The sequence below is a fragment of the Eleutherodactylus coqui genome, chromosome 8 (genome assembly GCF_035609145.1).
Source record: "Eleutherodactylus coqui strain aEleCoq1 chromosome 8, aEleCoq1.hap1, whole genome shotgun sequence".
Classification (NCBI taxonomy): Eukaryota; Metazoa; Chordata; class Amphibia; order Anura; family Eleutherodactylidae; genus Eleutherodactylus; species Eleutherodactylus coqui.
The window spans coordinates 38,113,256-38,127,514 of record NC_089844.1 but is presented as its reverse complement, the minus strand read 5'-3'; the positions used below and the strand labels follow the sequence as shown (position 1 = coordinate 38,127,514).

Sequence of the window (14,259 nt, the reverse complement as noted above, 5' to 3'; positions counted from 1 at the left end):
CACCCTCTATAGTTACGCCCCTGCCTCCATGCCTTCCCTTAGGTTCCACCTTCCAGACTCCTTTACAAACAGGTGAGCAATAGCTCAACAGATCACTAAAAAGTAAGAAGTATGTAATTCAACTGAATCGTCCTATGCAAATATGTTGTCATATAACATTCGCTGTAATTAAAAAAACAATGACAGGTGCACTTTAAAAAGTCAATATAACAATGAGAAATGACATGCACAATCAGCAGTATGATCCTCAACAAACTTATCACTTTCAGTATTGATCACTCACCTTAGAAAGAATAAGGAGTCAGAATATTATGATGATCCCAAAACCTGGCATTCTGCAGATAAGGGACCGCCATGGGGCTGAGTATCACCCCTAGCTATAAACTATAGATTGCTTATTAGTTATTCTTTTATCTATACCTACAAACCTATATTTATTAACATTACCTGGATATTTGTGCTCTGTAACTACATTAAACTGAGGAATCCCTATTGGCTGTTCATCTTGTCTATTTCCACTATATTTTATGATCAAATGGACAGCAATACGGAATGGTAATTTTGGGATGAAAAGCATCTATATGTTGAAAATGCAGTCTGACGTAAGTCGATGTGGGTCCTATCCCAACTGAACAATATCAAGGCACGTATTAATTTGGAGAGTCCACCTGTGGCTCTCCTGCCAGAAGAGGACGTTGTATACATAGAGTGGTCCACAATACAATTATGGGAACAGCGAAGTAAGAGGGTGCATTATTTGTAATTGGAAGTAGGGGTATTTGAATGCAAAATCTACATCACTTTTGCTACTGTGACTCTACAAAGCCTCTACAGCTCTTGAGATCTAAGAGGGGGTAATTGCATCTGGCAAGGAGCGCAAAAGCTGCACGGGACCACATAGGGCATTGTGTTAAAGGGGTTTTCCAGGCAAACACTATTGAATGACTATCTTCAGGATGTGTCATCAATAGTTAATCGTCGTGGACCTGACATTCAAGATCCCCAGTGATCAGCTAGTCACCCGACATCGTCATTAAGGACAGGAGTGGAAGTGCAATAGCTATCTTCACTCCCATTCAAATTATGGAGCTGAAGCCATTTATTGCACTTCCACCTCTGACACTGAGCAGCAGGTTCCTTGAGTTCCTGGAAATTAACTATTGATGAACTATCCTAAGGATAGCTCATCAATAGTTTTTGCTTAGAAAACCTCTTTAATTGCATTTCCGCTTACTACAAATTAAAGTTTCTTTACACTGTAAAATTTTCTGCCAAGAACGAGCGCCAATTGGTGTTTTTGCAAGTTGGTTGGTGCTCATTCAGTTCCATTTACATGGAGCAATCAGCACTACTGTATGTGCCTAAGTGATTGTTAGTACGATTGGTTTGGCACATGCAGCTCCATTATTTCGGCAGCACATCGCTGTTACCACGGGACGATGTGCTGCCAACAACTGATGAATGTAGTGCTGCACAAAAGATGCGACCAGCCTCTTGGCTGACTGCCAGCAGCTGTGTAATGATTGGATGAAGGTTCGTTCCCAATTGTCAGCCCATGTAAAAGTTCCTTAATTCTGCAGGCTTCTGTCTCGGCACACAGATATCATATAAATTAGTGTGTATATTGTAACTTTTCCCTTTGTATTTCAGTCCTTCATGCCTGAATTGGAGGGATCTATGTCAATCCTGTGCACCATGGAAAGGTGCAGCAGATACAACTTCCCATAAACACCTCCCCACATGACACTACATGAAATCCAATGGCGGGAAGGGGGACAGGGAATCACGGGGTTGTTAGGTAATCTAAATTCCCACACTGCAGATACTCTATGGGGGAGAATGAAGTAAGAAGAGTAATACAAGGTTCTGTAGCGAATGTTACACTAATTATACTATGTGTACAATTACTGCAGGGAAATTTGGTATCTTGGTGTTTGATACAAGTTAAGGAGTTGTAGAAATGCTCCATGCTTGAGTTCTAAATAAAATGTTCACTCACTTAGGGCTCCTTTCCACTAGCGAGATAATCGCGCGTTTTTGCTGCGATACGAGAGTGCGAGCTCTCGCAGGAAAGTCCTGCACATGTTCTTCTATGACAGCCTTTCCACTAGCGATGGTTAAGGGCAAGCTGCGATGCAAGGATTAACCCTTTGCAATCCAATTTTGGATTAAGGGTTTCCTAGGGGGCTTTCACTTTCTACCATTTCACAATGGCGCCATCTGCTGGCTAGAGCCAGTACTGCGGCATGGGACATGATGGAGAGGCCCCCAACAACAGAACGGCCAGTTTTATACAGTAAGAATTCCCTGACGGACGTCTTCCAACATCGGAGCTGTACAGCCTTTAAACAGAATGTCTTCAGACGTCGGACAGTGGATTGGAAAGGGTTAAAAATCGCAGCAGGGGGATTGTTTAAGCGTTTTGCGTTTTTCTCTCGCACATACAATGCAATGGCAAAACAGATTTTCGTATCGCAGCGCAAAAATTTACGATTTTGCAGTGATGTGATGCGATTTTAACATTGCGATTTTCTCGCAGCGATTATCTCTATCACCAGTGGAAAAGAGCCCTTAAAAGGATATGTGCACTTCTGAAATATAAATGTTAAAATCCGTAGCAGAACCACAACAAAAATTTAGGTGCAGATTTGGCCGCTGCAGATTTCCAGCATTTTTGCTGCAGGTTTTCCGCTGCAAAACCCCCATAGCAAATACACGGTGTATGAAGGTGGCCATAGATCTGCACAGGAGATGGACGCACATAGCAGTAGTACATTTTTTACTCCAGACTATTTGCAAAATTGCCTCTTTTTTTCATTCTACATGCACTGGAACCCTATAAAAAGAAGTTGCTAAAGTATACACACCCTTTATTGTAATATTAAAGCTGAGTTTATTAAAATGTGTCAGATTCCAAACATATTGATTGTATCTGCAGATGGGCAAATCTATGGAAAATTGTTTCATCATACTTTAATACAGATCCTTATTTCAGCCGGCATTGTCTTATATGTGCCGATTACAGCTCTGTAAAAGGAAAATTGACCATCTGCGAATTTTCTCAGATTCACTCATTTCTAGGTCTCGTCAGAATTTGAGGCCGACAGAACATGCAAATCAGGCTTTGATCTCTTGTTTCTGGGGCTAAAAAGTAATTTGTGCCTATTTTAGCTGCCTGTCTATAGCTATATATTATAGATATTGTATTCCTGTATTCCCTCCATTCATCCTGCAAATGTCTGGTGAGATTAAGTCTTATTATAGTTCTTCCTCACCTGATGTTGATGAAGCTGGATGTGGAAATGTGGACACATCGGGCCAGGAAATCCAAGAGAAGAAACCCATTATAAAGGCTCAGAGGCCTACGGAGAAAGGCAGAGGGGTGGAGGTAAGCCCGGGGCAATGGCCTTTCCCAATGTTATGTGACCTTCCCACCCCCATAGAAGCTTCTTGAAGTTATAGTCCTCACTGGGTGATTCTGTCATATGATTTCAGGTTTACAATCGTCTACATCATTTTCTAACTATTATCAAACACTCGAAAGCTCTGTACACCGAATAACTTTTGACTTCTGTATCTGATGCCAGGTCCCATTGCACACATCATTAAAGGTGTGGTCCAGTGTAGAAAACCCATCTCCATATACACTACCCTACCAAAAGTAATTGGAGACTCCCCTTCTGTTTACTCAGAATTGCCTAATAGAGTATAGCATCCTACCAAAACTAATTGGACATCTTAGCAAGAATCAAGCAAAGTATTTATCCACATGTTAATACTTAGAGGGGCTCCTTTGGCCCTAATGACTTCGGATACTCTTCATGGTATACCGTCTACCAACATCTGATACAGTTCATCAGGTATTTCCCTCCATTCATCCTGCAAACATCTGTCGAGTTCTCTCAAAGAAGATACATCGGGCGGTCTACAATGCTGCAAGTAGGGTCATCATTGGACAGTTGAGCAATGGAAGAACGTTCTATGGAGTGACGAATCACACTACTCTATCTTGACAACAGATGGATGTACCCGGGTGTGAAGGAGCCTGAGGAACACCTTCCACCTGAGTGTGTTGTGCCAACAGTTAAGTACGGCGGAGGTTCCATTATGGTCTGGGGATGTGTTACGTGGCATGGTCTCAGTCCATTAGTTGTAGTGACAAGAACCATGAACACAGAGGTGACCCTGACATCCCAGACAATAATGGGCTGCCGACAATGTGATAATACTCTGGGAATGGTCGGCCATACTTCCAACAAGACAATGCGCCTTATCACACATCCAACACTGTTTTACATTGGTTTGAGGATATGGATGTCCCACGATTAGCCCGGTTGCACAAAGTCCCTACTGTTCAGTTCAGGAAACATGAACACCATTCATCTTCTGTGAGAGAGCTCACCATGCATTTGCAGGATGAATGCAGGGAAATACCAACTGAATTGTATGAGACGTTAGTAGAAAGTATGCCACAGAGAGTATCCAATGTCATTAGGGCCAAAGGGACCCCACTAAGTATTAACATATGGAAATAAATACTACATTTGATTCTTGCTCAGATGTCCAATTACCTTTGGTAGGATAGCGCACTCTATTAGGTAATTCTGACTATACAGAAGGGGAGTCCTCTATTCTGGATTCTCATCTATTACACACATTGTGGAGGACCCAGGAGGTTGATTTAATTGAGAACTGAGTAATACTTCACTTCTCCTGAGGTGGCACTGCAGAAAATTGAATATTGTCAGTTCGCTCATGGATTACTAATGGTGACGGAGAGTCCCGACAGCAGAACAACTTGTCATCAGGTTATCATTGGGGGACCCTTCTAACAAAAAAAAAGTAGTGTCCAAAACAGAGAATTGAAACGTTGATGTTTTAGATTATGGTATATTGTTTTTATAAGCATTTTAATATATACTATTTGAAGCAGCATTATTTACATAATGTATATAACATTATTTATGTGTGCACTATATATATATATATATATATATATATATATACACTGTATATATCAGTATTAAATAAATGTACACTATAGAACAGTATTATTTGTATACACAGTACACAGCGGCACTAATTTAGTATATGGTACATTCATGTATGTGTCTATTATATATATCCATGTTATTTGTATGTACACAATAGATCAGTATTATGTGTGTGTGCATTACATAATGTTTTGATTTCTGTGTACGGTATATAGCGGCATTATTTTTGTATTTTGTATATGGCACAACTACAACAGATGTAACGCAAGTAATTCAAAAGTGGTCAGAACTTTGTATAGTAACCCTTCCTCTATAATATACCGCAGTAATCCTTCTTCATTGCAGGTAAATAATGGATTCCAAACAGAAACAATGTGCCGTCATTGAGCTCCTGATGAAGGAAGGCTGCAGGCTGTCAAACATCCACAGAAGGTTACAGATGACGACTAATGTGCACAGATGGTTACAGAAGTTTAAAGAACGGGAAACCAGCATTTAAGACAAGCCATTGAGACCACCAACTGGGGCCATTGACATGAATTGTCAGCAAGTGAATGAATTGATTCACGTGGCGAGTCGAGTCAGAAGCGGTGAGCTTGCTGCACAACTGGACTGCGGTCACAGTGTCATGGAGGAAGGTGAGGGTATGGGAAAGTGTGTGCAAAGTGGGTACCTCAACGGCTGACACCCGGTTTGAAGAAAAGAAGAGCGGATGTCAGGATGAAATGTTGGCGCTTCTTTATGATCCGGAAACCAAAGTCTATGAAGTCGAATAGTCGGCGATCAGCATAGAGAATTATGGTGACTGTTTTTTTGGGGGATGGCAAAGGCACCATTCACCTTGATATTGTGGAACATGGCTGTACCGTGACCACGAAGCAGTACACCGAGACGCTCAATCAGCTTAGAGAAAGCAAAAGGAAGAAGAGAACAAGAATCTGAAAAGGATTCACATTCAGCATGATAACTTGCAACCACACACCTCTGCCAACAAATTAGGCAATCGGCAAGTTGGGCTGTTCAATGGTCGATTATCCATTGTACAGCCTAAATCTGGTGTAGAGATGAGAGAGCATACTCGCTAAGGGCAATTGCTCGATCGAGCATTGCCCTTAGCGAGTACCTGCCTGCTCGAGAGCAAAGATTCGGCTGCCGGCGGCGGGCGGGGAGCGGCGGGGGAGAGCGGGGAGGAGTGGAGGGGAGATCTCTCTCTCCCTCTCTTCCCCCCGCTCCCCCCTGCTCACCGCCGCAACTCACCTGTCACTCGTGCCGGCTCCCGAACCTTTGCTCCCGAGCGGGGAGATACTTGCTAAGGACAATGCTCGATCGAGCAATTGTCCTTAGCGAGTATGCTCGCTCATCTCTAATCTGGTGCCCTCTGCCTTCGTTCGTGGACCATGATTTGATGAGACAGATGAGGTGTAGGTGGCTGTGAAGAAGTGGGTACTACAGTGCACACATGAATTTTTTCAAAGAGGATTCGTAAGTTGGGGGTTCAAAGATGATGCAGATACATCGCTTGTGATGGAGACTATGTTGAGTAATACCTTTGTATAGAGTTCCTCTAGCAACATTTGCAATGTGAACGACCTATGACATTTAATATAAAAGTTCTGACCACTTTTACATTACTGTAAACAGAAAGACGTTTTTCAGCACTCTTACACATTTAATATCGGAATAAAATTGCACAACTGTTGTTTATACTAACCGCATAAAATTGCAAGGTTCTTAGTGCACATTTAGAACAAAAGATGTGGGCCCATCCACCAAGTGCAGGCGAACCTTATTAGACAGGTTCCTAACTCTAAAAGTCACGTCTCTTTGGGCCGAAAGCTTCCAAATGAATGAGAGAGAAGATTACCTGGCTATTTACGCACACTGAGAGTTTGGCCAATAGAGCTTGCCTGGACATAGCAGATGGGGCCCCCATGTTTTGATCAAAATGTATGCTAATAATCTTGCATTTTTATGCAGTTAGTATAAACAATAGTTGCACAATTTTATTCAGATATTAAATGTATATGAGTGCTGAGGCAGGTGTTTCTATTACTGTATTTGTTGCAGCAATGGCTTATATGCATCTTCAAATGTAATTTAGTTGTTGGAAGTCTTGACTTTGTTTTTTGTTGTATGTGCATTGATGGAGGAGTGGCTGTCTTTACTTTTGTTCTGCACTCCATTCACCCATCTGTTCCAGGTACTTCAGTGAGACTATATAGCCAAGCATCCAGCTTTCCTGTTCATTTGGAGGCTTTTGGCCCAAAGGGACGTGTCTTTTAGAGCTAGGAACCTGTCCAATAAGGTTCACCTGGAAGTGGCGGATGGGCTGAATGTTTTGATCAAAATGTGTGTTAAGAACCTTTCATTTTTATGTGGTGAGTATAAACAACAGTTATGTAATTTTATTCAGATATTAAATATGTATGAGTGCTGAAGCATCTGTTTCTGTTACTGTAATTGTTGCAGCCAAGGCTTACATGCACTTTCACATTTAATTTACTGCTGACTTTGTTTTTTTGTTGCATGTACTTTTACATTACTTTCAGTACAACTCTTGTATTTATATGTACACTATATATCATTATTAAAGGTGTTTTCCCATTACTTACAATAGCTTCGCTACTACTCTGTCCTTCCTGGCTGTTGCTGACCAGGTCCTGTAACTGTTGCAGCCAATCACAGGCCACAGCAGTGACATTCTATAACCAGTGATTGGCTGCAGCAGTCACATCTTCTGGTCAACAGCAACCAAGAAGAACAGAGTGGCTGTGAAGCTATTTTAAATCGTGGGTAAACCCCTTTAATCAAACTACTAACGATGATCTGTCCGTTTGTGCGTGAGTGGGTTTATGAGTGACTTAGATGCCCCCTGATCACATGACAGTGACATCATCAAGGGTCATTCATCCCCAGTGAGTGATTTACATGCTCCGCCCCTGATCATATGATGGTGACATCATCACAGGTCCTGTACATACACGGCTGCTGTCCAGCTAGGTGTTCATTAGTATTCCATAGCAACTGAGGCTGCAGGGGGGTTGTAGTCCACCTGTAATCTGCACAAGGATGCAGGACCTTTGATGATGTCACAGTCACGTGATCAGGAGCGGAGCATGTAAGTCATCCACTCGGGATGAGCATCACTGTCATGTGATCAGGGATGTTGTATGGGATGAACAATGTATGTAGCAGTGCTGTGTGTGTGACATGTATGTAGCAGAGCTGTGTGGTGTATTGCGCCACCAGAAACACTGGAACTATAATTCCGTAATAATTACTAGTTATATGTATAATAGAGCAGTATTATTTGTGTGCACAGTACATAATGGTTTTATTTGTGTACGCAGTACATAGTTGCATTTGTATGCAGCACAATTATGTATGTGTACAGATATGTCAGTATTATTTGTGTTTGCTGTACATTTTAGTGTTTGCTCCAATACTTATTTGCACAGTATGGCAGTAATATTCACTTATACTATGAGTTGATGTTGTATATGTCTAATTACTCTCATGCCAAAAATGTGTGGCATACTTCATAGAATGCCATGTATCAGATCAAGTTCCCCAAGCACTACTTCTAGTGCTTTTAAGTTAAACATGAGTCCAATCTAGATCATCTGTAGTACGCGGCACAGTACAGCAACGTTTTTAGCACTGATATGAGGCCTAAAACAGACTATTTTATATTTCCACGTAGCTGTAGGTTGGACCTCCTGAATCAATTCTGTAAGTGGGCCCCAATCCAACACTGGCTACAATGGTCAATGTGCCTACTGTGTACATTGAATCCATCAGGCTGCAGATTCCGGTGATGTGTCTTTCTCCTTCGTCTTTGGACGCTAATCATTTATGTCAGCCCTCCTCAGCCTCCTGTGTTCTCTTGCTCCGTTATATGCTCATTGGTACTGCTTGGGAATAATTGCATAAAATTACAGCAATTACACTTATTGACTCATCTGTTTCTGTGGTGCCTGGCAGTTCACAATCTGGACAATATGCACGAGTCGCTCAAGGCCGGGTTGAGGAGAAAGTGACAATTTTGGGCATAAAATACTCCCCCCGTCGTCCATAAAGATTTGACAGAAATCTTCTGATTCATATTACATGAGGGATATGAAATTCTGAGGGGCAATAATCTGTAAGATTAAATACTAATGGAGGCGCAAGTCTCCGGCTGGAAAGGCTGGGTGACGAAGACCAATGTGACCGCCCTTACAGCTCCAGTGGGGTTATCATCCAACTTTCTTGGGCTCCTCAGAAAAAGCACATTTGACTAATTATGAAGTGAGTGATATTGGATCAGCGGACGCACAAATGCAAATAGTTGTTTTGCCATTCAGGAGTTTGCGAAAGTTGACTGCGAATTGTGATGTCAGTTATCGATAGTCAGCTCTAATGTTAAAGGGGTAGTCAAGTTGCAAAATATTGATGGGCTATTCTCAGGATAGATCATCAATAGTAGATCAGCAGCTGGGACCAATCAGAAAAATGCCAGGCGTGAGATGCAGGGTAAGTACCCAATGAAATGAATGAGAACTTGGCCTGTAATAACACACCTCACCACTGCAGTGGGAACGGAGCTGTCTGCTTCCTGCAGAAATCAGCTAAGTGCACAAGCGTGCTGGTGCATCAAGCAGCTGATCAGCGCGGCTTCCTTGCAACAGACCCCTGCTGATCTGCTATCCTGAAGATAGCCCATCAATAGTTTACAACTGGACAACCCATTTAAGTAAAGTTGTATAAATCTGTATCCAATGAACTTCCCCTAGTGGTGGCTGCAGGTAGCTAGAATTTTAGGGGCTTTTTTAGTGGAGGGCCATGAACCCACTAATGTTCTGGCAATGCCGATTACTAAAATGCTCGGTTCACCCCTCATCAGTCAATATTTGACACCTCAGGGGTGATGCAAGGATATACACTGAATGTCCACGTTATTAGACCCCCGCCTCCTCTCACAATTGGAGCTTTACTGTAGGGATATTAAAGCAGTGACCCGGGAGTGCAGCATAAAATCACGTGACGAGTTTTCCATGGACCAGTTTCAGTGTGAATCCACATTAGATGGGAAAATCCAGCGATCTGAGCAACTTTCAACAAGGCCGGTCATCAGTGCTAGACTAGCCGGGGCGGGGATGTCACTGCCACTGCTGTGGTGTGGAGAGTATACAGAGAATGGTGTGATCGACATAAAACATCCAGCAAAAAGGGATCCTGTGGATGGAAACAACTTTTTGCCGAAAGGGGTCAGGGGAGGATGTCAGGAATTATTCTGACGAACAGGTGGGGCACAGTTAAAAGCAGCATGAATTGATGACCCCTTCCTGTCAGGCTGGTGGAGTAATGGCGTGGGGCATGTTTTCTTGGCACAGCCTGGGTCCTCTGACATCTATGGTTGGACGCCAGAAAAGGTCCAACGTGCCACTAGATGGGGGTCTCTATTAAAGTGGCCATTCAGTGTACATTGGTGACTTGTATGGAACGTGCTCATTATGGCTCCTGTAGGTTTATGATGTTTCTTCCTCTTAATTGCCCCATTCCCCCCTCCCCGATCTCGAGGCAGTGTAGCATGACAGGTACTTACTTCTGATCAGTGAGGATGTAGCCGTAGTCTTCAGTTCCTTCTTGGGGTTTCTGCTCGGAATCATTAGGGATCACTTCCATTTCTTGGTAACTTTTTTTCTCGAGGGTCTTCTGTGATCTGTCATTTATGGCGGCTAGCAGATGAGCTTGTTGCTCTCCCATTGCCTGCGCGTCAGGTGCCAAGTGGGTGGTAAGAGAGGCAGGGGTGGCACTCATGAGATTGTCCTCATCCCGCTGATCAGTATTAAGTGCCACGGGGGTTGGAAAGATGTCCTTTGGGATAGTGTCTGGAGGTGGGACGGGGGGCTGCGCCCCAGAAAAGTACTGCATCTCTTCTTCCGAGATCTGAAAGAGATGCGTAGCATGTCACTGGCCGTAGTTCTCGCTAATATTCCCTTTAGCTAAGCCCCTGCATCAGATATAAGTGATCACATGATATTATAAAACTTCACTCACGCGTTTCGGCAGGTTTCTGTCTCCGTTTCTTGTTCCTGCAAAACCAACAATGTCACATCAGTCCTTTAGCAAAGGTTCACACCCAACTTTCTACAGTTTCTGAATGGCAGGCAAATGTCATTTATAGCCTTAGTAATAGAGATGAGCGAGCATACTCAATAAGGCAAACTACTCAAGCAAGTAGTGCCTTATTCAAGTACCTGCCCGCACGTCTCTAAAGATTCAGGTGCCAGTGGGGGCGAGCGGGGAGGAACGGAGGGGAGATCTCTCTCTCCCTCTCTCCTCCCCGCTCCTCACTGCTCACCGCCGCAACTCACCTGTCACCCGCGCCGGCAGCCGAATCTTTAGAGACGAGTGGGCAGGTACTCGAATAAGGCACTACTCGCTCAGGTAGTTTGCCTTATCGAGTATGCTTGCTCATCTCTACTTAGTAACACTCCTTAGCATGATCATATTCTTCTTCTCTGAATGTGTTAGTGTCAGTCTTCACCGCACTTTTGACATTCTATTCATGAAAGAAGAAGAATGTTGCAGTACATAAAATTATGGAAAACACTGAATAAACGAAGTACAAACAGAAGAATTAATATATATTTAACCCCTTAAGGGGTCAGCTCGAACATAGCTCAGAATGAGCAGAGACACTAACAGTCCAATGGGCGGAGCTATCAGTGACTGACAGCCTATCAATCACTTTTACGAATGCTGTGGTACCAAATTTTGTTATATATTTTTTTTGGTTTCATTTATTTATTATACATTTAGGATAAGGGGGGGGGGGGGTTGAACTTGTAGTATCTTTTATTTTTTGAAATGATAAAAAACTTTTTCCACTTGTTTTTACTTTTCTTTTAGTCCGTAGACATGAACTTGCGATTGTTCGATCGCTTATACCACACACTTCAGTATTGTAGCATATGGTAGTTCTGTAGGCATTCTATTAAGACAGGCTGCAGACACATCTTAACAAGCAGAAATACACTGCACCATGCGATCTCATAGGGAGGGGGCCGTTTGGGAACCCCTGAATGCCAATCGGGGTATTTAAATGCCGCTGTCAAAATTGGCAACAACATTTAAAGGGGTAACAGCAGTGATCAGCTCTCACGCTGACTGTGACTGTTGCAGGCAGGTGTCAGATGTCAAAGACAGCCAACACCCGCCGTGTATGGAGCAGAATAGACGGCCAATCCTGCTCCATGCAAACCCTGCACCGTTTAGCGTGAAGGGGGTTAAACAAAATGTGATCATTATCCCCATTAGGGCAGGCAGACACGGGCGGACCAGATTCTGCATGTAGGAGGCCCGCAGCATATTATGGCTATATCACTGTATAGCGTATGACCGCCGGTCATGTGCAGTACAGTTTTTTTTTTCAATGTTTTGCATTTCCGCAATTGGAATCCGCGTTTGTGCGCCCTGGCCCTAGGCTACATTCACATGGGTGAGACACATGAAACTCACACGAATATGAACTCTATTCTTCTGAATGGACTAAGGCTAACCTCACACGGACGAGCGCGCTATCGGGCCATGAATCACAGCCATGTGCTCGCCAACATGCGATATCCCCGCAGATGCGAGGCGTTTTTAGATCAAATCACCTGGCATCACTTCGGGGAAGTATCTGACAGCCTTGACGGAGGATCGCGGACTGTCTCCCATCGCACTCGGTGCACCTAGCAAGCTGTGTGATGCAGCTGCTGGGCCTATTGAGAAAAATAGGCAATGGGATGGTACGCCCAAAGACGTGACACGATTTGTTTCCTGCATCGCGGTGTGTGTGACCCCATTCCAAAAAAAAGCAGATTATGAAACCAATGATTTACAACGGTTTCCTTCCCATCTGCGATGTTTTCACTGATGCAATGCTGAGAGAACAAAAAAACACGGCATGCTCTATCTTTCGGCGATGTGCGATTTTTGTATCTCCCATGTTTTCCTATGAAGCCTCCTTTTATCGCATTGCAAAAAACTTGCGTTGCAATCCGATTTTAGCATAACAATGTCCCATTGACATTCGTGATCAAAAAAACGTGCGATTTATTGCTAGCGGCAGCAATATGAAGCAAGATTATTCCCAAAAAAAAAGGCTTTGCCGACGTCCAAAAATTCACAAAAACAATTACACAATTTTGCCTCAATTTTCTCACTGCAAAATCGCGATCGTCTGTGTGAAACTAGCCTTAGCTTGTGGACACTGGATGTTTACACGTGACAACCACTAACAACAGTCATTCCACAGAGCTTAGCACTCAGTTTTCTGCTTAACCCTTTTCTTCTTTTGCTCTGACCGTGCTAGTGTCAGTCTTCACTGCATTCCTGACATTATATTCATGGAGTTATGTGAACTCTCTTACCCTGGTTCTGGGCAGCATCTGGCTGGAGCATTTGGAGAAGGAATGATAGTTGCTCCAGCTGCGATTCACTGAGCTGCTTCAAGTCGACTCCGTATTTCTCCAGCACGCCCGCTAAGCTCTGCGCGTCTAAAAAGCCGTCCGCGTCGGGCACTGATGGAGCCTCCGCCGTGTTCTGAATCCCAAACGAACCTGTGACAAATAAGATGGATCACTGAATATCTCAGTCCGGGCTCAGCGATGAATAATGGGTCCTGCAAGGGGGATAATATATGCGCAGATATCATATGCGCATCAATATCTGCTGATAATCACAGGCGTTTATCGTATCTTTCCAGGACCTTTCACCTTATTTGTCAGATTATAAGGCGAATGATAAGACGTATCCAAGGTTACATGGTAGGAAAGGAAGGACCAAGATATTGCGCCTTGTGGACATTACTGATTACAGATCTGTAGGAGTTCTATATGGTATGGGTCCATAATGGTATCCTATAGGGTTGCGATCTCTCTACTTCTTTGTTGGCGCCATATTCTCGCACTGAGTTTGTTATATGCAGTCCGTGTCTTGCCATATACTACCAGTATATAAAGTCTGATCTGGGGTCTTAATGTTTGTTTCTGGGTCAGATCAGAGGTCTGATTTAATGTATGGGGTTTGAAAATGATATAGGAGTCAGGTCTGAGGTCTTATATTAATATGGAGGTCTCCATGTATTTAATGGGTTCAGTCTGGGGTCTGAAATTAATTTAGGACACACTAAAGACACTCTTGGTCCCCCATATCCATTCCTGACTCAACTACTGCAACTCGCTGCTCATTGGCCCTCCCCGCACCAGACTCCCCCCTCTCCAATCCATATTAA

General features: G+C 43.3%; 1 protein-coding gene across 2 annotated transcripts in view; it reads right to left on the bottom strand.

Annotated features, from left to right (window-relative positions):
* PTPRN (protein tyrosine phosphatase receptor type N) overlaps nucleotides 1-14,259 on the bottom strand; it is a 138,010-nt gene that overhangs the window by 59,156 nt on the left and 64,595 nt on the right. Inside the window, exons 7-10 of one of the 2 annotated variants that reach the window (XM_066575511.1) lie at nucleotides 13,397-13,585; nucleotides 11,037-11,071; nucleotides 10,582-10,925; nucleotides 3,276-3,362 (exon numbers count right to left, since the gene is read on the bottom strand). In XM_066575511.1, coding sequence (XP_066431608.1) covers nucleotides 3,276-3,362; nucleotides 10,582-10,925; nucleotides 11,037-11,071; nucleotides 13,397-13,585 — 655 coding nt within the window. The remainder of the gene's footprint in view (nucleotides 1-3,275; nucleotides 3,363-10,581; nucleotides 10,926-11,036; nucleotides 11,072-13,396; nucleotides 13,586-14,259) is intronic. The other variant, XM_066575512.1, reaches the window with a different exon arrangement.